A 25336-nucleotide genomic window follows, 5' to 3' on the forward strand; every position below is an offset into this window, starting at 1 on the left:
GCCTTGAGGATGGACAGGCCTGCTGGGCAGGGAGGGGAGGTAACAAGTGGCAGCACAGGATGGAAGTCAGTTTGACCGGTTCATTTCCACCCTTCAGTTTGCACCCAAGAGACACAACGTGTCCTTGTGCACTGGTTCTGGAAAAAGGGAGGAAACTCGACCATTCTTTGCTCTCCTCTGCATTTAGATTCTCACCTCTATCAGGTTGTACACTCTTAAGGCTGGATGTGGGGAGAGGGAGGAGAAAGGACGCTAGGGCCAAGTGTCAGTGGGAACATTGTGGGGAAGGAAAAAGGCACAGACATAGAGGGAGAATGCAGGGCTGTTAGTGGAGGCCCCAAGGGAAGGGGGAGATTGTCCAGGCTCAGTCGTGACAGCTGGGTCCAGCTTCCTGTGACCTGCTGGAAGGAGACGAGTCTCCCAGCCACCTTCTCATCTCTCAGCTCTGGCCTTTTCTGTCTGTCTCTCCACTGCTCACAAGCCCACACAGGTTTCAGTTTCACTTTTCTGTGCTCTTATTATGCCCTTGAGTATATCTATCGCTGCACTTACCGTTTGTTTTACAATGATTTATGTGGCCATTTCTTTTGATGAATCTGTGTGCTGGGGGCAGGGGTTGGGTCCCATTTATCCAGGAGCCCCATGGCCTCCACTGGCACCCAACAGATGCTAATGCTTAGTAAGTGTTGAGTAAATGAGTACCTGTGCATTGTGACATACGGACATCCTTAAGGTCACAGAAACGGCTATGTGACACTATGGGTCAGAGGATTATCTTCCCACATGAGGGTAAATGGGTGGAGGGTAGAGGATGAAAAGATACGTATTTTTAAAAAGTGAACATTAACTAGCTGAATTGTGAATATAACTTCTAATCAGATAGGTTTTTCCTTCTATAGATATGGGCAACGTGCAAAGCAGAAATCAGGGCAGTTAAATAAATAGGAGACAGACCTGCGCTCCCTACATCTGCCCAGATGATTCAGTTAGAAGTGAAGGAAGGGCTGCATGGCCATGCCAGCTCTCCACGTGAGCCACGCCGCCACGGTCTGAACTCCCCTCGGGAGGTTCTTGTGGTAATCATTAAAAACTTTGCCAAGGGGAGGCCGGTTAGCTCAGTTGGTTGGAGCGTGGTGCTGATGGCACCAGGGTTGCTGGTTCGGTCCCCACATGGGCCACTGTGGGCTGTGCCCTCCTCCTCCTCAAAAAAAAAAAAAAAAACTTTGCCAAAATAATCATTTTACCAGAATGGAATCTATTGGTGTTATTAGTCAAGTCACTAAGTAACTTCCAGGGTAGCTGGAGCCCCTAGCTCGGCCACCAGTGCTTTAGCTAACAGAACCAGGGGACCCGGAGGGTCCACAGGTCATTTTTTATCCTAATCTCTTTGAACTAGAGTCTTGTCAAATAGAAGGACCAAGTTGGACAGATCAGGGAGGCAAAAGGAAGGGAAAAGTCTTGGACAACGCTTCCTCCTTTGAATGGCCATCTAAGGTGGCACAGGGCCCTGCCTTTCTCAAGAGAGATATTTTGTGGTAAAATACACATAACATAAAGTTTATCATTTTAACCATTTTTAAGTGTACAGGTCAGTGGCTGGGAGTCCCCAAGATACTTTTAATATTTCAGAATACCTAAAGGAAAACATAAACAGCACTTAGAGTTACAACCGCCAGGCAAACTATCCTGACCTTCCAGTTCTGTTATCTCAGGGTGGCAGGGGGGTTATCTCCTGCTGATCAGAAATCCCGACACCATGAGGTTATTTAGTAAAAACAAGTGAGGGCATAAATTATCATTTGAAACAACCAGGTTCTTCCAGAAAGAAATACTTTACAATGTTGCTACTCCAAGGTGGTCTGTAGAGCAGCAGAGTGGATCCTCACGTGGGCCTAGGCTGGAGGGACAGAGCCCAGGCCCCACCCCAGACCTCTGGAATCAGGTCTGTTTTAACCAGATCCCCAGTGACTTCTTTACGCCTTAAAGCTTAAGAACTGCTTCAAGAAGAGGAATCTATGGAGAACAGTAAGCAGGCACTTTACAGTGAACAGCTTGGGAATTACTCATTTATGAAAGTAAAACATGCAGTAACCCACTAAGACTATCAAAGAAATCGGAGAGTTGTAAGCGGGGGATTACTGATACAGAGCCCTTGCATCCAGGAAGGTTGAATTCCACGCCACCATAATGAGAATCCTGAGAATCATAGCCTTCAACGAAGATTTGGCAGGAGAGCCAGCGAGGAAGTTGACATAACACACCCCACAGTGACTTATTCCCTCACATGGTGTGTGCATCTCAAAGGAGACTGAAGGTAGGGTGGACCTCCAGCCCCGCCCCCCTCTCCCTCTGAAGTCTGGTGTGCACCCAGGGATTCAGCTATTACTCTTCAGATTGAGGCAGGTTTCTCTCTACACAGGAATTCTCTTAAGAGCTAATCAGTTAAGAGAATACAGTTCCTCCATATGATTATATTTGTAGTTCTTTTCCAAATTACTGTGGTCATTTGAAAGAAATACAGCCAACTTCCCCCAGATTTTAATACAGTACAGTAACTCCTGTAATTGTGTGGAAACTCATTTCGTAGTTTGATAATCCACGAGCAAAAAGGATCAGAAGTACACTGTATCTAAGCTTAACGTTTATGTGCAGTTAACCCATCAAGTTTCCCCCAATTCTGAGATTGTTCTGCAGAAGGGAAGCAGGCTCAGACGTTACCTAACCTGTGCCAGGTCATCTGGCTACAAAATGACAGAACCCATGGTTCAAATCCAGGTGTATCTCACCCCAGTCCTATACCTTTGCACGCCAGCATTCCGGAACTGCATCAGGCCAGTTAGCTGCATTTGTAATTACTCCAGGTTGATGCCACCTCCTTGGCCCAGGTCACGTGTGCTCTGAGGTACAAATGGGACACTGACAGTTACAGGTTTTGCAGGCTGCACCAGTCCTTACAGCTGTTAGATGGCATGGGAACGCCAGGTAGCTTAACAGAGCTTTGCGTTTCCTGACCTCTCAGGCTTCAAAACAGGACAAGGCAGGCTGTTGTTGAGAAGGTATTTCTTACTGAGTGAAACCTAGGAAGTACTGGAAATCTTAGGGACATCTGATCTGGTAGGGAGTTTTCCAACCCCACCCCGCCCTTTCCTCGTTGAGAAAAAAATCCCTCCTGTGGGTCCAGAGACGGAGCAGGGAAACCCGCTAGCAGTGCCGCCGAGCAGCACCTTGGCCCTGTGCTCCCCAAATCCTTCTTGGCGATGGCCTGAGCCATCCAGTTAGCATCTTGATATTGAAGAGAGGGCTTCTAATCACGATAATCCATCAGCTCTGCCTCTGTGGGGAGCTCCCTCCACAGCAGCTGTCAGTGTACATGTCACACGGGGGCACTACAAAGTGACCTCTCACAGGACACCTGGGGTCTGGAGTAGAACTTGGATGAATAGGACGCAGAACGGACAAAACACAATATGGTTGATAATGGCTGTAGGAGTCCTTTTACCAAAAATCCTTACTATGTGCCTGGTGTTAAATGATTGTCAAAGAAAATGACAGAGTGCCTGTGTTGAGGAACCTTTCCATATTGTGCAAGGGACAGACCAAAACCAAACACCAGTGCAAGTGTTGCTCGTGTGATTAGCGAAGAGCCACACAATCCAGGCGCTGTGGAGGGTGGTCTGTTACTGGAGTCTTGCTGATTCCATGAAGCCTTCCTCACACTGGCCCCTCCCTCGGGTCCCACTTGGGTTTCCACAGCAGTGGCCTCCATGCGGCTCATCATGCCGCCTTCCCTACACTCCATGGGCAGCCTGGCTCACTGCTACATGCACTCGTTTTGATGACTCCCTTATGGAAACCTGAGTGGCTCCCAATACCTGCATCACCTAGAGAAAGCCCCACCGGGTCCCAGGCCTGCGCCTGCCATCCGGTCTGCTGCCCTGTGTGTGCCTGACATTCTTGAGTGTTCACCTTTCAGTCCTCTTTTGTTCACTCTCTTCCCTCTTCTCCAAATCTCTCATGGCTTTTAAGACTCGGCTCACGTGTCATAACGTCTCATCAAATACCTTTTTAGAAGTGCTTTCTCATCTTGGTTCTCACTGTGACATGCAGTGTGGCCTAACTGCTCCGAACAGGGGCGGGAGCCAGACAGTGCAGGTTGTTATTCTGACCTGGCCACGTGCTGTGTTACCTTAGTCAACTATTTTATTAATGCTGTGCTTTAGTTTCTCATCTATGAAAAAGACAATAGTCAGACCTACCTCAGTGGGTTGTTACGAGTTAATTAGGACAGTTCCTGGCATGTACCAAGTCCGCAGTAAATGTTGGCTATTAGCAATGCTTACCATATTCTCTTCACTGGTGTCTCTCATTTGTCAACTCTAAGATCTTTGAGGTCAGGGACTGTCTCTGGTCATCTGTAAAATCTCAGGGCAAGTGGAGAGCACGTGCTTACAAATATGCCTGAAGTGAACAGCTAAGGAACTTTTTGGAGATGAACATAAAGCCTGAATGACAGATTTGAAAAAAGCATTCCAGGTAAGGATGATGACACATGAGAATGTAAGAAAGAAATCTGTGTGGGAGGCTTGAAAAGCAGTTTGGATGAAATGACCACCCTTATAGTGAAACGGGGAGCAGAAGGCTGAAGAAGAAAGGGAAGGATGGGGACTCTGGAGCCAAGAGCAATCGGAAATGGTCTGTCAAAGGCCCCATGGAGAATGCAGCAACTGACACACTGGATGCAACGGACTCAGGAGAAAATTCTGGAGCAGGGAGGCTGGTTAGAAAAATACAGCACTTGTTTGTAAGTAGCTACAACAGCTACTATTCCCAAACCCTTCTTCCTTAAATAGAAAAGGCAATTTTAGGATCACAAAGTGGCCACATCTTTTTTATTGACAACTCAATCTCTACATACATTCATTATTGCACAAATTATAAGTGGATTCACAATTATATTAATACAAACTCATGAGCATAAAGCTACTGCTCTAGGTTTTGGTGCATTTTGTGCCAGGCATTTTAGTAAATATGACAAACGTCAAGGAACTCAGCTACTTCAATTCATAAGGATCAGCTTTCAAAAACAGCCTGTATGTCATCTCATAAAACAACATGTCAAACGCAGGAAAATAAAAAACTAAATGACAAAAGAAAGAACACTGTTAAAGAATCACTGGTGATAAAAATGTTAGGTTAAAATACTAGGTTTAAAAATTTTAGCAATTGGACTTAGGATCCAGAAAGTATATGCATATTGGGAATTTTAGGAAAAGACCTCTATGTCTGCTTCATAATTACTACGTTCCAAACGGGTATCTTTGGGTTGCTACAGTGTCTTCCCTGCTTCATAGTTCAGAAGAAACAACATGGTAATTTACATAAATGGGTTTTAAAATAAGATTCTTCTCACTCAAAATAAAAGTATGATCTCCATCAAATTACATAGAAATCTTACTGAAATGTCAACGAGAGAGAGAAGCCAAACTGCCCATTTACCTTCACTGCCTGCCTCAGAGGACCGGGCTGGTGTGGCACCTGCCTAGAAGGGGAGATGTGGGTAGTCCCCGCTCTGCAGTGTGCAGGTGGAAACAAGCGTTTCCGCTTCCCTGAGGTTTTGCTTCCTCAGGTATGTAACTGAGGAGGTGGGCTAGAGGGCTTATAAGAGACCTTGCAAATAAAAAGATCTAAGTCATCTTGAGATCCCACCTTGAGCAAATGTTTCAGATGGCAAAAGAAATGGATGAAAACTGGTGGGTGAAGTATTTCTTACCTTTTGATGCCATCACTCAGAACCATTCTATACTGTAGTTCAAGGAAATCTTTGTTTGATACTTTCATCTAATGGCTGGTGCTACTAAAGGATATGCAAATGAGGCATCTAACAATGAAATTTTAGATAAAAATGTATACATAAAAGCCTTTCTATGTTTGGAAAGAAAAATATCAGCCGTCAGGACTTGCTGCCTCTGAATTTTAAGAACCAGAGGCACATTCAAGCCATTCAACAGGTACCTATGGACTGCAGCACACCTATTAAAAATGGGTTTCCCGAAATCCTCCCAGGCAGGCACCTTCCATGAAACTGGTTCTAACAGAAAGTACGCAAGAGAATTAAATGCAGGGTAGGATTTTTTTTTCTTCACAGATCAGAAAATGACCCAAAGAGAGTGGTGGCCTCTCATTTTCTGTCCCCTAAAAATACAAATATCACTTCTTCTGGAATCTAACACACTGGCTTCATTTTCAAGATGCATCACTTTATTTTCCCCGTAAGGCAGCCATGCATTATAAACCTTAAGCACGTGACAGTCATGATTTCATCAGTAAGCCCAGGGCTTCCGCAGGCTTTCTGGAGCTTACAGCCACAGTAGTCCTGAGGGGTCAAATATTAAAGCTTTCTCCACAGCCACAGGTTCCTTTGATGTTTGGGTTATTGAACACAAACTCACTGGATAATTTGTCTTCAACATAGTCCATTTCTGTTCCTAAAAGTGTTAGCTGTGCTTTCTTTTCGATGAACACTCTGACTCCTTGGGGAGAAGAAAACACATGTCATATAAAGCCTACAGTATGCTAACAGAACCTGCTGATTGAAAGCAAAGTGAATTTTAAATAGTAACCACTAACAAAAATCAAACAGGAAGCTTTTGAATCTGTCTCACTATTTCCTTTAAGGGATTCAGTACTCAGTTTCCTGTCTGTCCCCTCTTTCCACACAATAACCTATGTCAAAAACAATTGCATTAGGTTAGAAAGTTGTTCACAGGCCAATTTCATGACAATTCTATGTAAAACTAGAATTTGCCTTTCACTATATTTCACCCATTTTTCCTATTTGCAACATAAAGAAAATGGATATATTCTCAGTGAGAGTTTTGTAAAGATGGAGTCAGTAACATTTATGAAAACCCTGCAATGATGTCTGTATACACATGACACACTACCACACCTAAAGACACACAAAGGACTGTGGTACAGTGAGTTGGTTTAATAAGACCAATCAGTGTAACATAGCAGTTCTGTTCTGCTTATGGGCTGGAAAACTTGTAATAACACAACTCCCTAGTAATTATGTAGACAGAGGTTGGCATCTCCCTTATAAGAAATCAAGTCATTACTTAAATATAAACTACACGTATTTATTAGCTCTCCTCAAGACAAAAATTTAAGGTTAAAATTTATGTATTGATTTAAAAAATAAAATTTAACAAATATCTTTGATTAGTAACTTCAATTTAATAAAATGAACCCACATGAGAAACCCATGAAAGCTAGCCAGCAGCACACCTCTGATGTACAAAGCCACCACTGCAAAACCCATGTACAGTGAAGTTCCCCCAAAGTTGTAGCATTATCTATTTTGTTTTAAATAGGCTTTATCAGATTATTGCATAGGGGCAGGAAGTGGGGGCAAAATATAATTAAAAATGGAAAATTTTAATTTGGAAATTAAAATTGGAAATACAGAGTCATCAAAAGCATGAGATGACATTACTTATTTGACATATATATAAAACTGCTACTTCACACAAAAGTGGCTGGTTCATTCTGAACTTTTATCTTAAAACCTTTCTGTACATGGTCATCTTACTATTATCATTACTATTCATGCTACGTAAGGTTAAACATTTTAGGCAAAACAAAGTGCCCAGAAAAAGTTTGTTTAAATCTCACCATCTTGAACAACTTCTTCATCAGAATCTCCTTTTATTTTCGTATATTCTAGAGTATAAGAAAGGCCATTACAGCCCCTGGTTCGGACACCAACTTTCACACCTACCTGAAAAATAATTGTAAATATAAACTTAATTTTAAAATAGTACAGATAAAACAAACATGTTAATAAAAGTCCTAGCTATATTATTCATTTCTTCATAAGCTGAAAGGCAAATATTAGATTCCTGGCTATAAAATATCCCTTTAGGAAGTGTAAATGGAATGGAAAATAAGCATTAAAAAAATTTACCTAGTATACAAACATCATTATGACATTAGTGGGTACCAAAAAAGAGTAAAAACTAATTATACACGAAGAAAACAATACAGAGGGAAAAAAGCCCCCAAACTACAGTCACTACCACTCTCGAAAAACAGCTTATATATTTTTCCTATTTTCTTCCAGCCCTTGTCACACACACATTAACATAGTTTTTATTACAGCATAAAAAATTTTTTCTCTGCCTTTTTTCACTTAAGACATCATCTGTCCATGTAATTTCAAGTAGTGCCTACATAATACTCCACTATACCAATGCATGTGTATTATTTAACTTAACCAACTACCACCCTTTTAGGCTGGGAATAACATTTTTAAGGAAAGAGTTTCAATTCAAAAAATAGATTTTTTTTTTTTTTTTTTTTTTAAGGAAAAAGAAAAGTATCTGACAGCAGAGATGACAACCTAAGAAATCGAACTTGCTCACTAAGAGTTTTGCCCCGCCATCATGGGAGACGTCCTCAGGAAGTTTCCCTATGGTCAGGTTTGCCAAGGCTCATAGGCCTGGCAGTCATGCTGCCTCTGCACAGGGCCTTACTTCCAGGGCAGACCTATGTGAACATTCTCAGACACCAGAAAGCAGAAGACTGATGCCAACACAGATAAGACATGAAAAAGTGAGCAAACAGCACTGTTAGATCCTATCTGCTTTTTCATTTACGTATACAGCAAAAGTATCATCATATTATCATATTAGCAAAAGTATCATCATATCGTATTATTTCACCAAGCAGATCCTGAACCTCTGAAAAGCAGCAATGTATGCTTGCTTCAGCAAAACAATCATGAAGTAGGAAGATACTTGGTGAAGAGCATGAGTCAGTGTTAAGCTTTCTGGGAGTTCTGATGAGCTGAAGCATTCAGAGTAATCTCTTCTGTCCTTAACCAACAGGAAGGAGACAGAGTACTCTAAAGGTAAATAAAACCATACTCTGTCTCCTTGCTGTGTGGGAGGTGATTTTACACATTCAGTACGAGAAACAACCAATAAACTACCTAGCTGAAATTCTGGAGCGCATGTCATAAGTATTTGTTTCACTTAGTTTTTATCTTTGTAAACAGGAAGACTCTAGCAAGCAGAAAGTCCAACTATCGGAATGGATCTAGACACTTAAAGAGTATATGAAAATACAGCTTTAGTAACTGGAGTTCGAAAAGGGATTGCTTGTGCTATAAATGACACCTGATGAAGTGTTTGCTCAATCCTTTTCATGTCAATCCTTTTCATCCCTCAAATCTACGAAGCTAAATTCTTGTTTCATTTGGTTGATTTATACTCCAGTCATGACATACTTTAGCATTTAAAAATTCTTAGGACAGTGCTAGAATTCCCATTACATTATAATGCAGGTTATACAACGGAACCTAAAACCACTCTGTAGTCTATTCACTAAACATTACTAGTCTTGGAAGTAATTTACAGTATTTCTTAGGCAATTAATGCACTAAGATGAATGAAAACAACCCAAAAGACCTTATGGCAGACTGGTTAAATAAATCAAGCTTGTTTAATACAATATGGTATTATATGAAAAAGAATGAGGTGGATCTTTATGTAATGATATGAAAAGATCTTCAAGCTGTTTTATTAGGAGCAAAAAGCAAAGCATAACTACAGCATGTACTGTATGCTCTCAGATAAGTAGGAAAAGAGATACACGCACAAATGTAACAAGTATAGTTGAGGCTAGTGGTTCCCCTCAGGGAAATGTTTTTGGTTGTCACAACTGAGGCATAAAGCACTGCCACTGGCAGAGGCCAGAGAGGACACTAAATATCCTGCAATCCACTCCCAGCCAAGAATTATCCAGCCCTCAACAGTGTTGAGGTTGAGAAACCCTGGTCTAGGTAAATATGTACAGATTATTCTGGAAGGACACTAAGAAGTTGCCTCTTGAAAGGGAAAATGATGACTAAGTGTCTAGAATGAGAGAGTGACTTCCTTTTCATTGAGTACCCTGTTGTACTATTTGAATTTAAAATTATGGGCATATTTTACTTTTTAAATAAAAACCCCTAATTAATGAACTCATAATGCTTACCATAAGATAAATTCATTGTGAGAATAAAACTTCATTTTTAAACTAAACATTTGATTGATTTCACTTACATGTTCAGGCTTATCTTTAAGAAGTTGTTTTATCTTGTTTACTGCTGAAGGTGTCTGAAAGAGAAAATGTTATTTTTTTAGCTACAAAATTTGCATTCTTGGGCCGGCCCAGCCCGGTGGCTCAGGCGGTTGGAGCTCCGTGCTCCTAACTCCAAAGGCTGCCGGTTCGATTCCCACATGGGCCAGTGGGCTCTCAATCACAAGGTTGCCAGTTCAATTCCTCCAGTCCCACAAGGGATGGTGGGCAGCGCCCCCTGCAACTAAAATTGAACACTGCACCTTGAGCTGAGCTGCGCCCTCCACAACTAAGACTGAAAGTACAACTTGAAGCTGGACAGCACCCTCCACAACTAAGATTGAAAGGACAACAACTTGACTTGGAAAAAAGTCCTGGAAGTACACAGTGTTCCCCAATAAAGTCCTGTTAAAAAAATAAAATAAATAAAAAAATTAAATTAAATTAAAACCCAAAGGTAACTCCATGATCATGTAAGCCAAACACGTGCTAACAAGTACAACCTGTTTCATTTCATTATAAATCTGGCATTTTAACATTTAAAAAATGGTAGGGAAACAGCAGCCAATGACCAAATTACAGTCTATTTTAACTCACTGTCTGACAGATATGGCTGGCATTATGATGCTGTTTCCCTTTCGGCTTTTCCTATTCCTGTGTGTGTGTGATCATAGTATATATAAATAATTCTGTAGCCTACATTTTTAAAGCTTAACATGCTTCTCATCTGAGACATAGTAATAAACAGATTCACCATTGAGTAACTTCTAGGTTCTTAATGGTCTGTATGCCCACCTTTTTATTCTTATAGTTCTGTGAGTTAGGTATTAAAGGTTAAATAATTTGCACAGCGCTAGTAAGTCAAAGAATGAAGAGTTATGTTCCCAAAATTTTTTTTTTAATCATTTACAATGATTAATACTTTACTAACAGCATCTACACTAATTTACTAACCAATCTCTGATTGTTAAGACATTCAGGTGACTTCCATTTGTTTCATGTGTAATACCCTTTCAATTGCCTACATATACACGTCTTACTGCTTGGTCACTGTTCCAAAGGCTAGTCCTTCCAAGAATTAACAGCTCCTTATTAAGCCCCAGTGTGTATTTAACATCTATTGTTTCCCAGACCTTCTCGGTAAAGTGCCACTAGAAAGTTAAGCCCTAAGGCACCCACTGCGCAGAGTGAATTAACTAGTTAGTGTCCTGTGCATCAAGAATGATGCTGGCTGGCTATGTACCATCACTCTCTCACAATGGTGGCTGAGTTTTATGCAAGGCTGTGGGTATCCCTACTCCTAAATTAAGCTTGCACTAATTCTGATTTGTACAAACAGGAAATAAAGGCCTCTACCATCAGGGTAGTGTTAACTCTTTGGTTTCTTTAATCATATTTTACTCTAGCTCCTACAAGTTCAATTCCATTTGTCAATTCCTGGGTATGTAGGGAAGTAGGGAGGGGGCCTCATCCCCTTAGATGTTCTCTGCAGGTATTCAAGGGTACTCACTTTGATGTGGTGGGTTGAAGTATTAAAGCATTTAATCAAGGAATCAACTCTGGTTTGCATAAAAAGTGTCCTGGGCAGCCTGTTGCCAGTCTTGTAAGTCTTTTTCTCCAGCAAATCACCAATCCTCTCTTGGACTAACGTCACTTAATGGAAATAATTGGTGTTGACAACATGGAACCATGTTTTCATTTCATTGGTTCCTTTTCCGTGCCTTCTCACTGGTAGACCTCACAGCTACAGCACTTCTCAGAGGTTGCAACATGTCAAATTCTTGATGCCAAAATTTTTATCTAGTTAACATTTACCTCTTCTTCCCAATTTTTATCGACTTATCTCTCATTTCATTTGCTCTCATCTGTCACCACTCTCTACCCTTTGATAACTCCACTACTTTTGTACTTCACAGAACATCTGGAGTTAGAAATGTTTGCAGAAACACTTGAAAACTAAGCACAAACAGCAATACATGCATGCCACATATTTTAAGACTAGGAAACATACACTAGGATTAAAATCATTGCAAGCCCGTACACTGTTGTGGAAAGCAGCACCAATGTGCTTTTTCTCTGGCACCAGCTTCTACGAAGATCAGAGAAAAGAACTCCTAATGTCAGCCAGACAGTTAAATGGAAGTTCAGATAACTGTCCTGCAACTTAATCAGAACAGTTTCTCAAAGTCAACACAGAGCCCTTGTGAACTGAGAACTGATCACGATAAAGCAATGCTGGTAGCAGAATTGACCTGGTAAGTGGTAAAATCTAATAAAGCATAAGGAGTAAGCATGGGAGAGAGCCCAAGTCTGAGAATGTGGGCTGTATCACGCTTAGTTATTCCTAGCAGTGGCAAAGGCCTGGCCCATGACTGTCCATGGGGGGTGGAAACTGTGTAATATTTATTTCTCATCCAGAAACACAGGTCTTAAATGTCTGCAGAATGCAGAGGAAGGGGGTGACTCAGAAATTTTGAAGTAACAGGTTACATGCCAAATGGTAGAGAGAAAAGGCAAAAACGTGTCTCTGCACTTCCTGTCTTTACCATTACTAGTGGTACAATTCTTTTGAATGCTAAGTAGTTTTTACTGCGATTGAAAGGAGACACAAACTATGAATCATACTCTATAGTTCTTGTGATCTCAAGACCTTAGAAAATTCGAAGAATCGATGTTGTGTCTTTCAAACATGAAAATAGGCTTGGTGATACTGAAAAAATATAGAATACAGTACCCTATGTAATCAGGATAACCTTCTTATGGGCCTAAAAGCTCAATCTATTGTAAAAATGAATTCTAACACCTGATCACAACTTTCTTTTCTTTTGCTACAACTAATTTTTTGGCAAAGGACCTTCTTATGGTATTACATTGAGTGGCATCGATGATTCAATCATTTTGCCAGTCTCTAGATGATGTTTGTGAAGTCTTAACCAAGAAGGGATAGGTGTGAAAATTTTAAACTGCTCATAAGCTTTCCAATGAAATTAATCTTTCAAAACCGCAAATACAAGTAGGTGTTTAATGGATACAGGGTTTTCTTTTGTGATAAAATGTTTTAGAACTAAATAGAGGTGATGGTTGCACAACACTGTTAATGTACTACATGCCACTGAACTGAACACTTAAAAATGGTTAATTTTACGTGAAGTTTCCCGCAGTTAAAAAAAAAAAAAACCTGCATGGTACCTTGGGGATCCAGCATGCGCGGTAAATTCTTTAAGAATCTGCGTATGTACTCTGGTGCCCTCTGACTGTGTCAGACTTTTCACCCAGAAAACGCTGTAAACAAACTCGGTAGAAATCTTTATCCTTTGTTCTCTGTGCCTAGGATTTCCCGAGGCACAAAGGGTGTTTTAAAAAGCCTCCTCTACCCCCAGCACCAGGAAGTAACCCTTGATGCGCAGAAGCTTGATCTCAGCAAGGGGGTGGGCACCGTTGGCCGTGCTCTCACTGCCAATCACCGCACTTCACTGTGGGCCTTCGGCGATCTGCCGTCCTCCCCAGGCACCTCAAGGGAAGGTTTCCTGGTTTACTCACTCAGTCTCCCAAGCGCCTGGCACACCTGACCTCTAAACCACCTCCTGCTTCAAGCACTGCAGCCACGAAGACCCTGAGAGGGCGTCCTGGGCGCCAGTCCGGACCCCGCAGACCGCGGGGGTCGCGCACGTACACCGTCCCCTCCCCAGCACGCGGCGGCGCGCGGCCTGATGGGAAACGTAGTCCTCCGAGCGCCAGCTACCGCAAAGCAGCCCCTCCCGGATTTGTTTATCTTCCCATCCCGCGGTGGGGGATGGGCGGCGGCTGCGGAGCGGGCCCGGGCCCAGGCCCAGTCGCTCGACCGTGCCGCGCGCTGCTGCCGTAACCGCCCCTTGCGGGACGGAGGTGAACCAATGTCACGGGTCCGACCGCACTCCCCAGCCACTCACCAGGGTGAGGGCGGCCCGGGTGGGCTGCAGCTTCCTCTTGCTCACAGCTCGGACAGTGGCCCGGACTAACGAAGCCGACATCCTCACCGTCCAGGCGCCCGGGTGCCTCGGGCCGGAGCTCGGCTGCCTCAATCTCTCTCCATGGACACCGCGGGCGCATTGACGCCACAAGCTCCGGCGCAGGGCTCCCCAGGCTCCGCCCCGCGCGGATCCGCCCCGCTTCCACCATTGGGCGGGCCTCGTGAGTGACGGTCGGAGGGCGGGGCGTGGTGACGCGAAGGCGCTGGGGCCCAGGAAGGTCACCACCACTAGGGCGATCTCAGCGCGTTGTCGGCGGCGGGGCTGGAGCGCGCAGAATGACCTCCGACATCTGGACTCCGGAGGCAACTCCGTCGCTCCGGGATCTGACTCCTGGACAAGGTGTGGCGCCACCGCTTAAGAACGCTGAGGAGTCACCCCATCTCGGGAGCTGGTGCTGTGCTCTCAAAGGCAGGATGGTTCCAAGGCCTGGACAGCTACAGACATTTCAGATTTTTTGGTCCAGCTGGCAGTTCTTAAGAACGTAGAATTACTGCGGAGTCGTACAATAAATAAGCGTGCTGTACTGCCTGGGATGTTGAAGGATGGTGTTAATGCAATTTTCGCTTTAGGTACTGATTTTGGAATTCAACCTCACTCTAATATGTGACTGGCCAGCTCTGTGAATAATCATTTATAGCGAGACCCAATCAATAAACTTGACCGAACTGTTGTTGGTCAGACCTTGTCGTGGCTCTGCCTTTTAATCCTGCCTGTTAATTTACCATATATTCCTGAGCACCAGACACTATACCTGAACATACACAGGAAACTTGATAAACGGAGGGTCCAGGGAAGAATTAAGAGATCATGGTAGGACAGAAATGCATCAGGGTTAGCAGATGGGAGAACATCAGGACAGGCAGCATTTCTCGCGGAAGTGCTAGAGGTAAAGGGAAAAAAGGTTCCGTGGAGTGGTGCTGGGGAAGATAGGTTCTTGCTCAGTGTTTTGATGTGGGAAGGACTAATCAGTGCTGTCTGTTTTAGAGCCCAGGTTCTCTTTAATCTCCTAGAGCCTACAGGATTGGATAATTCAAAATTCCATTAAGTAGTTCAGCTTCCCTGCTACTGAAATACAACTGCATCGACAATAAAAGGATGGTTATTTTTTCCCCCTAAATCCCAAAGCACATAGAAGAAACTGGGATTAAGAAGCAGTAGTGGGGTCGGCTAGTCTCTTGGCTTCATCTGATAAATTGGATGATTAGGGACAAGGTAATTTATTTCTCATGTCTTTCCTCCTCCAGATATTGTGAAGATTAAATGAAAAGCCCTTAGAAAAGTGCAAGGCACACTATAGCACTCAATAAACATTGCTAATTATTAATGGATATCTAAAGACGCCATATATTGTGAAACTACTCTATATGACATTACCAGTCGTGGATACATGCCATTATACATTTGTCCAAACCCACAGAATGTACCACACCAAGTATGAGTCCTAATGTAAACTATGGACTTTGGGTGATAATAGTGTGTCCCTGTTTCTTCATGGATTATATACAACAAACGTCCCACCCTGGTGCAGCATGTGTGGATAGGTTGGCTTGTGGAGGCATACGGGAACTCTGCATTTTCCGCTCAATTTTGCTGTAAACCCAAAACTGCTCTAAAAAAGTTAATGGGGAAAATGCCATTATCATTTTATCAATTATTGAAGTATTATACAGGTCGTGTAGCACTTTTCAGCTTTCAAGAGAACCCTGAGCACTTGCAGTAGCCTCACAACTTTGAGCTGTAGGAAGGACGTGTTGGCTATTTTACAAACGACGCTTAAGGCTTTTTAGTACAGTACATTCGACACTTAAAAATTTAGTTCTTTTTCTTAATTCAGGATCCTGTGTATGTTTAAAAACCATCTTTCCTTTATTTAATCCACACTATTGTTCTTAACTTGGGTTAGTTGTTTTGCATGTAACTGCTAAGTCACAAAATCTACTTGTCAGTGGATCATTGATACCTAATGTTATTTGAAAATGGTGCAGATCCCTTCAATTGGTGTGTCATTATAAGAGTTTTCATGACTATGTAAGAAATATGTGTGCTCCTTTATCTCAGAGCAGCAGCCGTCCTGCGGTGTTGAAGTGAGAAGGGTTCGGGAACTGTTGGGAGTTTTGCAAGCTGTACACACTTTTGGATTTCCACTAACAGGTTAAAAACTTTCAATGGGGAAATATTCAGTACTGCACTTCAGGATTTAGTTTCAGGTTTCCAGCCATTTTAAAAAGTCTTTTCTAGTAAGACCTCACTTGATCCTCATTACTCTGTGGAAGGACAGATATGATTTCCATTTCATAGGCAAGGAAAGTGAACTGCCAAGAAGTTAGGGGAGAATGCTACACTCAACATTCTGAGTGTAGCAAACCCAGACTCCAGTGAAGTCTAGAATTCCACAATGAAGCTTGCGAAATTCTTGACTGCTGTCCAAATACACCTGCTTTCAAAGAAAAAAAGCACAGAGCACATCTTTACGGTTTTATGGGTGTTTGTTAAATTCTGTATTTGCTTTTCAACTTTTTGCCTGTAACACTATGAATGCTATTGACCAATCTGCCCACAATTTTTTCCACTCAGATCCATGTTGTTGATACTCTACACACTGAGCAAGAGATTAAAAAGTATTGATTGGGGCTATACAAAATGGATTTCATATTTTTGTTTTTGAGAGGAAAGGAGAATCCCAGTAGTGGTGCATTTGTGGAGCTTGTTATGAGACAGCCAGCTGCATTTGAAAGATAACTATGCCCTGCGAACAAGACATGGCATGGAGCAGATATGTCTGTCCCCCGGCTGGGGCGCGAAGAAGGGGCTGTGACCAGCATCCAAATAAAGGGAGCAAACAACCAAGGGCAGTCAGTTTTCCAGGTCTACTGGTAAATACTGGTCACTGTCCCATTGATCCAGTGGAGGGATCAAAAGAAAAAAAAAAAAGCCCAATACACTGGGTAGAATCTACTATAGGAATCAGAATAGAATGCAGAGCATTTTTGAACATCCTTAAAAAGGTGTAAGAAAACATGATTTCTATGAAAAGATAAAAATAAACTAAAAGAATGAGAGGAAAAGGAAGGTGGGTAAGGTTAAGTTAAAGAAAATTAGAATTGAAATGACAAAATTCATGTTAGAAACAGAAAACAGCAGAATGACACTAAAAATCAAGCCAGTCATGTGAAGATTAAACTTGAGAAGTTTTCCTAACATGAAAGAAAAAGATGATAGAAAAATATTAAGACAAAAGTATTTTTGAGAAAAAAATTAATACACTTTCTCAAATTGAAAACTTGGGTGGGGAGATAATTGGATTCAATTTTGTTTCACACAAAAGTTACTGACACAAACGTTACAGGGATAAACAGAAGTACCCAAGCAGAAAAATACAACCTACAAGGGGACAAAAATTAGGCTGGCCTCGGATGTCTGCTATAATGCCGGAAGACAACAACATCAACATGCTTCCCAAGTGTGACAAGAATTGTATGCCTGTTCAAGTTGACTTTCATTTCCGAAGGCAAGAGAACTCAGAAGAGCAGCAGCTGAGGAAAGTCAAGTAGGGCAGACTTTCAGCCTTGGTTTCATAATTCACTTAATCCACGAGTTTGTGTTCATTCAATGTGAATAAGGAATGATCATTAATTCTACCATAACTTCCAATTCTAAAGTTAATTTTGGTATGATTCTTCTATAGCTGCAATGTCTTCAAGTAATTTGTTTAAAAGAAGGGCACACAGGTGTGTAATTTTTGAGTCCTCTTCTATCTGGGAATGCTTGTTCAGTAAGCACCTTCTGCATCCCTCTCTATGAGCTCATCACCCAAAGTCTGTGCCTCTTACTGGCACATCCCCAGTGCTTGGCAGACGGTGGGTGTCAATGAACACCAGGCTGCATGAGTTCAAGCTAAGGGAGCACGGGATGAAGAGGAGTGGACCTGTACTGCCCTATTCCTTGATCGAGTTTCCTCATGTAATTTAGGACTCTCACTAGAAAGCGATGTGGCTAAAATTACAGGTCAAAATTTTGATTTTATTTCAAAATGATAAATAAACCAAGGAATAGTTCTGACCATGTGCTACTTCTGAAGGGCTTGTGAAGTTAGAGAAACGGTTCCATGAGGGTTTCAGTCAGACCTAAAATGACACCAACCAAATCTGTGATTGGCAAAGACGGTCTCTTTAATCTGCAGGGATTTTTTGAAGTTCTCCACCCTAATTTTTGAATGTTATAAAAAGTAAAAAGCACTTTTGTCATTTTTCCTTTGAAAACGTTTTCAGAAGCAAACAGGACTACTTGTTTTCCTTATTTCATTTTTATAAGCAAAGTAGTTATATGTCAACTTACTTAAAATTAGAGAGGGGAAAAACAAAAAGGCCCTCAGTGGCATTGCTCATCTATGGAAGACTCACATAAATAGGTACTCATGTTCATTTTATCACTTCTTCTACAAATATCAATAAAATAAGGTTTGTAAATTGTAAATACAGTAGTAGCAGTTCACACGTATTTGACACGCTTTCACACAAGGATTCGGTAAACAACAATAAATATAATTTCCCCTCTTCGAAACAAAAAAGGGACTTACAGGAAAGAAAAGATTAATTTACTTGGGGTTTATCAGCACACCATTTTCAGTGTGCTTTGAAAATTAAAAAGCATATAATTGTATTCACTGAATACTGGCCCATAGTTACATTTTTTAAAAACCTGGCTTAAATGAACACACCATGGCTTTTTATTAAAATCCTTAAATCTATGGGGATTTGTGATAGGTAAGATTATATTAAAATTTTTTTTCCTCATTAACAATTTCATTCAATTAAAAAATCTGACATTTCCCGTAAATGTTAAGTCGAAGCCTGATCTATGGTGCTGTGTCCTGTGAAATGAACCTAATTTTCAAAGTGAATAGAAACGCCTGAGTGGCCATTTAGAGCGCTGCAATTTCCTTCCTCATGATTCCTGCTGGGTCCTCTTCACTGAGGCTTTTCCCTGAGTCATGTATTTACTGGAAAGGCTACCTAGAGGAAGGGAGAAAACAAAACACTACATAAATAAAACAAGCCTCATTTCATTGCAAAAACCATAAAATTACTTCTTTTTGTTAATTATTCACAGAAAATTTTCACATTGGAATCGGTCACTAGTTTTGAATTAAGTAAATAGGCTAGATATACATTTGCATGTTCATTATTTCCATATTAGTGCAGGTGAACTTTTCAAAGGCTCTATCTACTTTTATAGATCAATATCTTCATTTGCAACCAAACATAACAGACTGCAGAGAATTCTTTGGTCAGAAATAAATATCTTTCCTCATTACTCTGCAGACATGAAGGTGTGAATGATGACACTGTAAGTAATAACACTGATATAAAAAGAAAAAAGTAAATTTATTGTATTTACAGGTGAAGAACAGAAATGAGGATTACTCATTAAAACCAAACCATAGAGCAATTAATAATTTTTGTTCTGGAGTCTAAACAAACAGATCAATGAAATAAGAAAATTGAGAAATTCTTAAGTGATTATGCATAAGAAAATGGAATATAACAAAAACTGCACTTCAAACCAATAGGGGAAAGTATGCATTGTTCAATAATTGGTATTGTGTCAAATAAGTAATTTTGGGGGGTATGGGGCATTAGTTTCCTTTCTCACATCATAGCCTTCCTCCCCACCCAATTCCAAATGAATTACAGTATTAAATATAAGAGTCAAAGTATAAGAGCAGTGAATATTTATACAATCTTGAGGTGAGGAAGAGTTTCCTTAGCACACTACCATATGCTTTACTTATGAAAAAGGCCTGCTATGCTTAGCATAAAGAACAAATCAATACAGAAAAGATGAACAATAGATAGCTGGGGAAAGAACAAGCAAAATATGAAGGAAAAAAATAGCATGAGTATATGAAAAAATATTCAGTATCAATGGGTAATCAAAGAAATGCAAATTAAAACAAGATACCAATTTCTGATCAACAAATTGTTTAAAGGAAGATCTGAAGGTTAGGGAGGTGGGTAGAAATTTTGCTAAATGAATATTCATATAAACCATATAATAATTTAAGTACGTCCCAGATTTGTGATATGACTAAGCGTATTATGAACACAATAAAATACTAGGTATGCATAGGATAAATAATAACAAGAAAAAAGTAGGTTATAAAACCACACAAATAGTATTACATACATATGAAAACCCCACCAATCATATAAATTTGATGCCAAATTTCCCTTATCTGTAAAATCAGGGCAATAATACCTACCCCTTTGGAGTTAGTGTGAAGATTAAGTGAATTGATACATGTAAAGCAACTGGAATAGTACCTGGCACATAGAAAGTACTCGATAAACATTAAATTATTATTATACTGTAAAATGATGGAAAGACTTTACCTCCAAAACCTAAATAGTAATGTTCTAGAATGGAGCAAGTATAAATGGCCTTTCTTTTCATTTTGCTTAACAATACTTTGTAAATTTTCTAAAGCAAACATATTAAGTATGCAAATAAAAACTTATGTCCCCCCAAAAGCAAACTTTTCAAAACAGGGTATCTAGACAGTCAACCCACAGTGACACATGAGAAATACTAATCAGGAAGAGACAAAACACTCTACTGTAGTATTTATACCACAGTATCTATTGGTCTCTAGGCACACACTTTTGATATTCTGAACTTTGATATTCAAAGTATTGAGGATAGGCTTTTCACTCGATTTAATTATCAGTGAATATAGAGATCATCCTTTTTGATACTCTTCTTGATATTCCAGTATTCCACTCAAGGGGAAAAAAGGTTAGATCACTACCTCATTCTTTATACACAATCCAGATGGATTAACGGCTTAAATAGGAAAAGTAAAGTTTAAAGGATATTAGAAGAAAATATAGATGGTTATCTTTATGACTTCAGGTTACGGAAGAATTTCTCAAAGATGACCCTCAATCATGAACCACATGAATATGAAAACTACTCATGGAAAACCAATCATTTGATTATCTCAAAACTGAAAACTCTGGGGTGGCAATAGACACAAGTCGGAAGACAAGATATAGTGGAGGAAGATATTGGAATGTATAAAATAATAATGGAGCAGTATTCAGAATAAATGAAGAACCCTTACAAGTTAATAAGGAAACCATAATACAACAGGAAAATAGGTAAATGATTTGAACAGGTAATTCAGAAGAGGAACTCCAATTGGCCAGTAACATATAAAAAGGTAGTGAGCATTACCAGAGTCAAGCAAATATACATTAGACCACCACCAAAGTATTTTTCTCATCAGATATGCAAAAATAAACATTGCTGGCGGGAGTGGCAATTGTTTCAATCAAATAAGAGGGTAATTTGACAGCATCTACTTAAACACAAAATGCAAAGATGCTGACCTAACAATTTAACTTCTAGGTACACAAGCCCTATAGAATCTCTCATCTATGCTCAAGGAGACTCATACAAGAATGTTCACAACACTGTTTATAACAGCAAAAAATCAGATGCAATCTAAATGCTCGTGTACTAGGGAACAGACACGTAAAAGATTCCATATTCATATAAATACAAAATACTGTAAAAAACCCCTAAATCTATATACAACAAGATATATAAATTTCAAAATCATTTTGCTAAATGGTATGAAAAAGCAGGTTATAGATCATTCTTATTATACAGCTGCAATAAATAGTACTGAACCAAAGTTATATAACTTTGGGGAAAAAAAAGTTTTCCCCAAAAAACTTTGGGGAAAAAAAATCCCATTTATTTCATTAAATCAGTCATTTTTAGTATATAAAACATAAAAAGTAATTTTGTAATTTTTTATCAAAATTTGTAACATTTGTTTTGATCAATTATATTAGTCTAATAATTGTAAAAACAATTTAGAAGAATCTCTTGCTTTGAGTCTTAATTAAAAGCTTAAAAATCCAATTTATATAAATATTTTTGTTGCAGATTAAGTATGAGAGGCTGATCAATAAAATGCTTGATTATATATATGATTAAATATATCATCTGAAGATAAAATTCTGTGGAAGTGAAACAAAGAAAAAGGAAATAATGTAAAATTTCTGCAATGATATTTGTATTTCATTTGATACATTTAAGATTGATTTAAAAGTTGTATTTTAAAATGCCAATATTTACAACCCCTGAAATTACATGCTTTGTAACTATGATAAAAAATTTAGATGTCAACTTAAAAATATACAAGGAGATAAATGATATATGGGCTTTCAATATTTGGGGGAAAGAGTATGCAAGCAAAAGAGCTTTGAAGATACTGATATATTTGAAAATAGCTAGGCTATTAATAAGGAATGATTAAATAAATAACAGTATGTTCAGATACTGGAATATCAAGAAGAGTATCAAAAAGGATGATCTCTATATTGACTGATAATTAAATCTGCCAGACTGTTTAAAGAAGTACTTTTTTGTTAAGAATCTCCGTTTTATACTTTCCTGTAAGTTAGAAGAGATAAATTACAGCAAGGTTGAAGACTCTCTGTTAACTACAGTAACAAGGGTAGTGATAAATTATTGAGTCATATGTGCCAGGTGCTGTGTTAAGGGCTTTACATATGTGAAATTAATCCTTATCGCCCTGTGAGGTGTTAGCCCTAACTTATTGATAAGGAAATTGAGGCACAGAGAGGTTCGAGAATGAGAACGTGCTGAGGTGACACAGCCAGTAAACGGATGGGCTGGATTTCAAACTCAAGTATGTCTTGACTTTAAAAGCTCCTGTTCTTAACCTTTTCCCCCCTTACTTTTCATTATTCCTTCCAAATGAGTACACCTCTGATCAATAAAACGTAATGAACATCTAAGGCATTGTGTTAGCTGTTTGTATGTGGGGGAGGGAGGTAACAATGAAGATCAAGAAAATTCATGAAATTTTCTGTTCACTACTATCTTGTTTAGGAGTTAAGAACTATAGCTAGGCTACTGGAAAGGAATGGGGGCAGGTATCAGGAGAGAAAAGAGAACTTGGCTGAATGCTTACTGCAGACTGGGTGCATTTCCTCAGCACCCAATGAGACAGGTGGTGCTAATTACCATTTTATAGATGAGACATCTATAGCTCAGAGAAGCTAATCTCTTGCCTAAAGTCAGGAAGAGCTTTGGGGAAACTTAATGCGACTTGCAGTTGAGACATACTTCACATGTATAATAACACAGATAATTTGGATAAATTTATCATGAATAATTTGACAGTCTTATCAGCTATCATATACTTACTTGAAGAGTTTAATTTATTGGAAAGGATAAATTTTAACCTTACCTATGTTTATTTATTCTTCTTTTTCCCTGGTATTTTAATAACTTTTTTCCTGTAGTAAATTTAAGTTTTACAGTTGCTCAAAAGATTTACAAATATGTAAGTCTCTTACTCGGAAGAGAATTACAAAAATCTTAATGTCAACTGGAAATGCCACTTCTAGATATAACAACTAATGTCTGTATTCCTCCACCACTTAAAAAATTTTATGCAATGATTATAAAATTCTACTTATAAGACATGTAAAACCTTTAGCAGGAGCAATGCTGACACATGCCCTGCAGGAATACCAACGCAGTTACCACACCCACAAATCTCTGCTTTGTTCTCACTACATTCAGGTGTTCTAAGTGCTTTTACATGGATTTCTCAACACCCCTATGAGTCAGGTATTATTAATGTAACAGATGAGGAAACTGAGGTAAGTGGAGGGTAAGTAGGTTTTTCAAGGTCACAAAGCTGGAAATCATACCATGCAATCTGACTGTACAGCTGATGTTCCTAAATATTTACCCTTGGCAAAACAAACACTTCGACTAAGCAAGGATCAGTATTTTTCCTATGTAAAATGTTCTGACGTATCTGTTCAAGGCTGAAGCTTATAAAAATCAACACTATTTTGGCTTGTTTACATATGCTAACTATTTGACCCTAAAACTCTCAGAGGACCTTATGGGAAACAATCCCATAAACAGCAGTGGAGTCTATTTCCCATACATACTCATCTGTTGGAACTTGCTTCCAGGGGTAACCTGTCAATCTCCTCATCCATCTTTCATGGCTGCTTGCATTGTCAATCAAATCGTCTCACAATAGATTCCATACTCATTTCACTTCTGTTTGCTTTTGGGGAGCTTTCCCAGTAGAACTTTTGTTTTTAAGTCCATGCATTCTACTGACAATTACAAAACATTCCCAGAGAAGGGCTGCTCTTAATTTTCTCACTGAGCCTCCCGTGTCTTTATTTTTCATGTACAACATTCCCCTTTTGAGTTAGGGTGGCAATTCTTTGAAGATTTGTTTCTCTTTAAATCATCTGACCTCACTCTGTCTGCCAACCTCAATTCCCATGCCTTTTAAATTTTGACTGCAAAAGGATTTGATTCCACTTCGAATGTTTTCTCCCACTATTTAAAAAAAAAAAAGTGAAATTCATATATCATAAAAATGCCTATTTCTTTTTAGATTATTTTATACGTTTGAGATAATTTACCTTGGTAATGAGAGAAACAGAAGTAGTTAAGTAACTTAATAATTCCATTTATTTTTCTCTTGGTAACAACATTCAAAGTACAGTGTTTCCCCAAAAATAAGACCTAGCCGGACCATTGGCTCTAATGTGTTTTTTGGAGTAAAAATTAATATAAGACCCAGTATTATATATTATATTATATTATACACTATATTATATTACCCGGTCTTATGTTATATTACAGTAAGACTGGGTCTTATATTAATTTTTGCTCTGAAAGACGCATTAGAGCTAATTGTCTGGCTAGGTCTTATTTTCGGGGAAACATGGTCGAGACAATCAAAGATTCCTCGCCGGGAGCTTTCTTAGCCTTACCAGGGTGAGATGGCTGCACCCTGGCTTATTTCAGACTGGGCTGGCGGAGCAGGGAAGAGTTCTCTTTACTGCAGGATTGGGAAGCTGTTGAGAACATGAGAATGCTATTTCTCAATATCTGACACACGACGGTAGAGACAGTTTAGACTCTTCACACTTTGTCACTAACACAGCGTCCTTCCAATCCAAAAACAAACAATTGTGTGTACATTAGCAATAATATATAATACGTGAAAGCTGAGCATAAACGAGGTGGGTTGTTCTACATGACATACAAAAATGTCAGGTTATATCAGTGAAGTTTTAAAATTTCAAAAACTTAACTTTTCTCATAAATTATACAACCAAGTT

General features: G+C 39.7%; 2 protein-coding genes across 6 annotated transcripts in view; both read right to left on the reverse strand.

Moving 5' to 3' along the window:
* Positions 1-5932: 5932 nt before the first annotated feature.
* On the reverse strand, positions 5933-14265 carry ISCA1 (iron-sulfur cluster assembly 1). Its single transcript, XM_033123364.1, has 4 exons — positions 14052-14265; positions 10107-10160; positions 7675-7780; positions 5933-6530 (listed from the first exon to the last, which is right to left on the reverse strand). The coding sequence occupies exons 1-4, from the start codon at positions 14130-14132 to the stop codon at positions 6382-6384; spliced, it is 390 nt and encodes a 129-aa protein (XP_032979255.1). The 5' UTR covers positions 14133-14265; the 3' UTR covers positions 5933-6381.
* A 1420-nt stretch (positions 14266-15685) lies between these two features.
* TUT7 (terminal uridylyl transferase 7) overlaps positions 15686-25336 on the reverse strand; it is a 55268-nt gene continuing 45617 nt past the window's right edge. For 4 of the 5 annotated variants that reach the window (XM_033122691.1, XM_033122687.1, XM_033122688.1 and 1 more), the window contains one exon: positions 15686-19144. Coding sequence is in view for 4 of the 5 variants with exons in the window: in XM_033122687.1 (XP_032978578.1) it covers positions 19077-19144 (68 nt within the window). In the remaining variant the exon portion in view is untranslated. The remainder of the gene's footprint in view (positions 19145-25336) is intronic. The other variant, XM_033122690.1, reaches the window with a different exon arrangement.

The sequence above is a fragment of the Rhinolophus ferrumequinum genome, chromosome 12, assembly GCF_004115265.2.
Source record: "Rhinolophus ferrumequinum isolate MPI-CBG mRhiFer1 chromosome 12, mRhiFer1_v1.p, whole genome shotgun sequence".
NCBI classification, from domain to species: Eukaryota; Metazoa; Chordata; class Mammalia; order Chiroptera; family Rhinolophidae; genus Rhinolophus; species Rhinolophus ferrumequinum.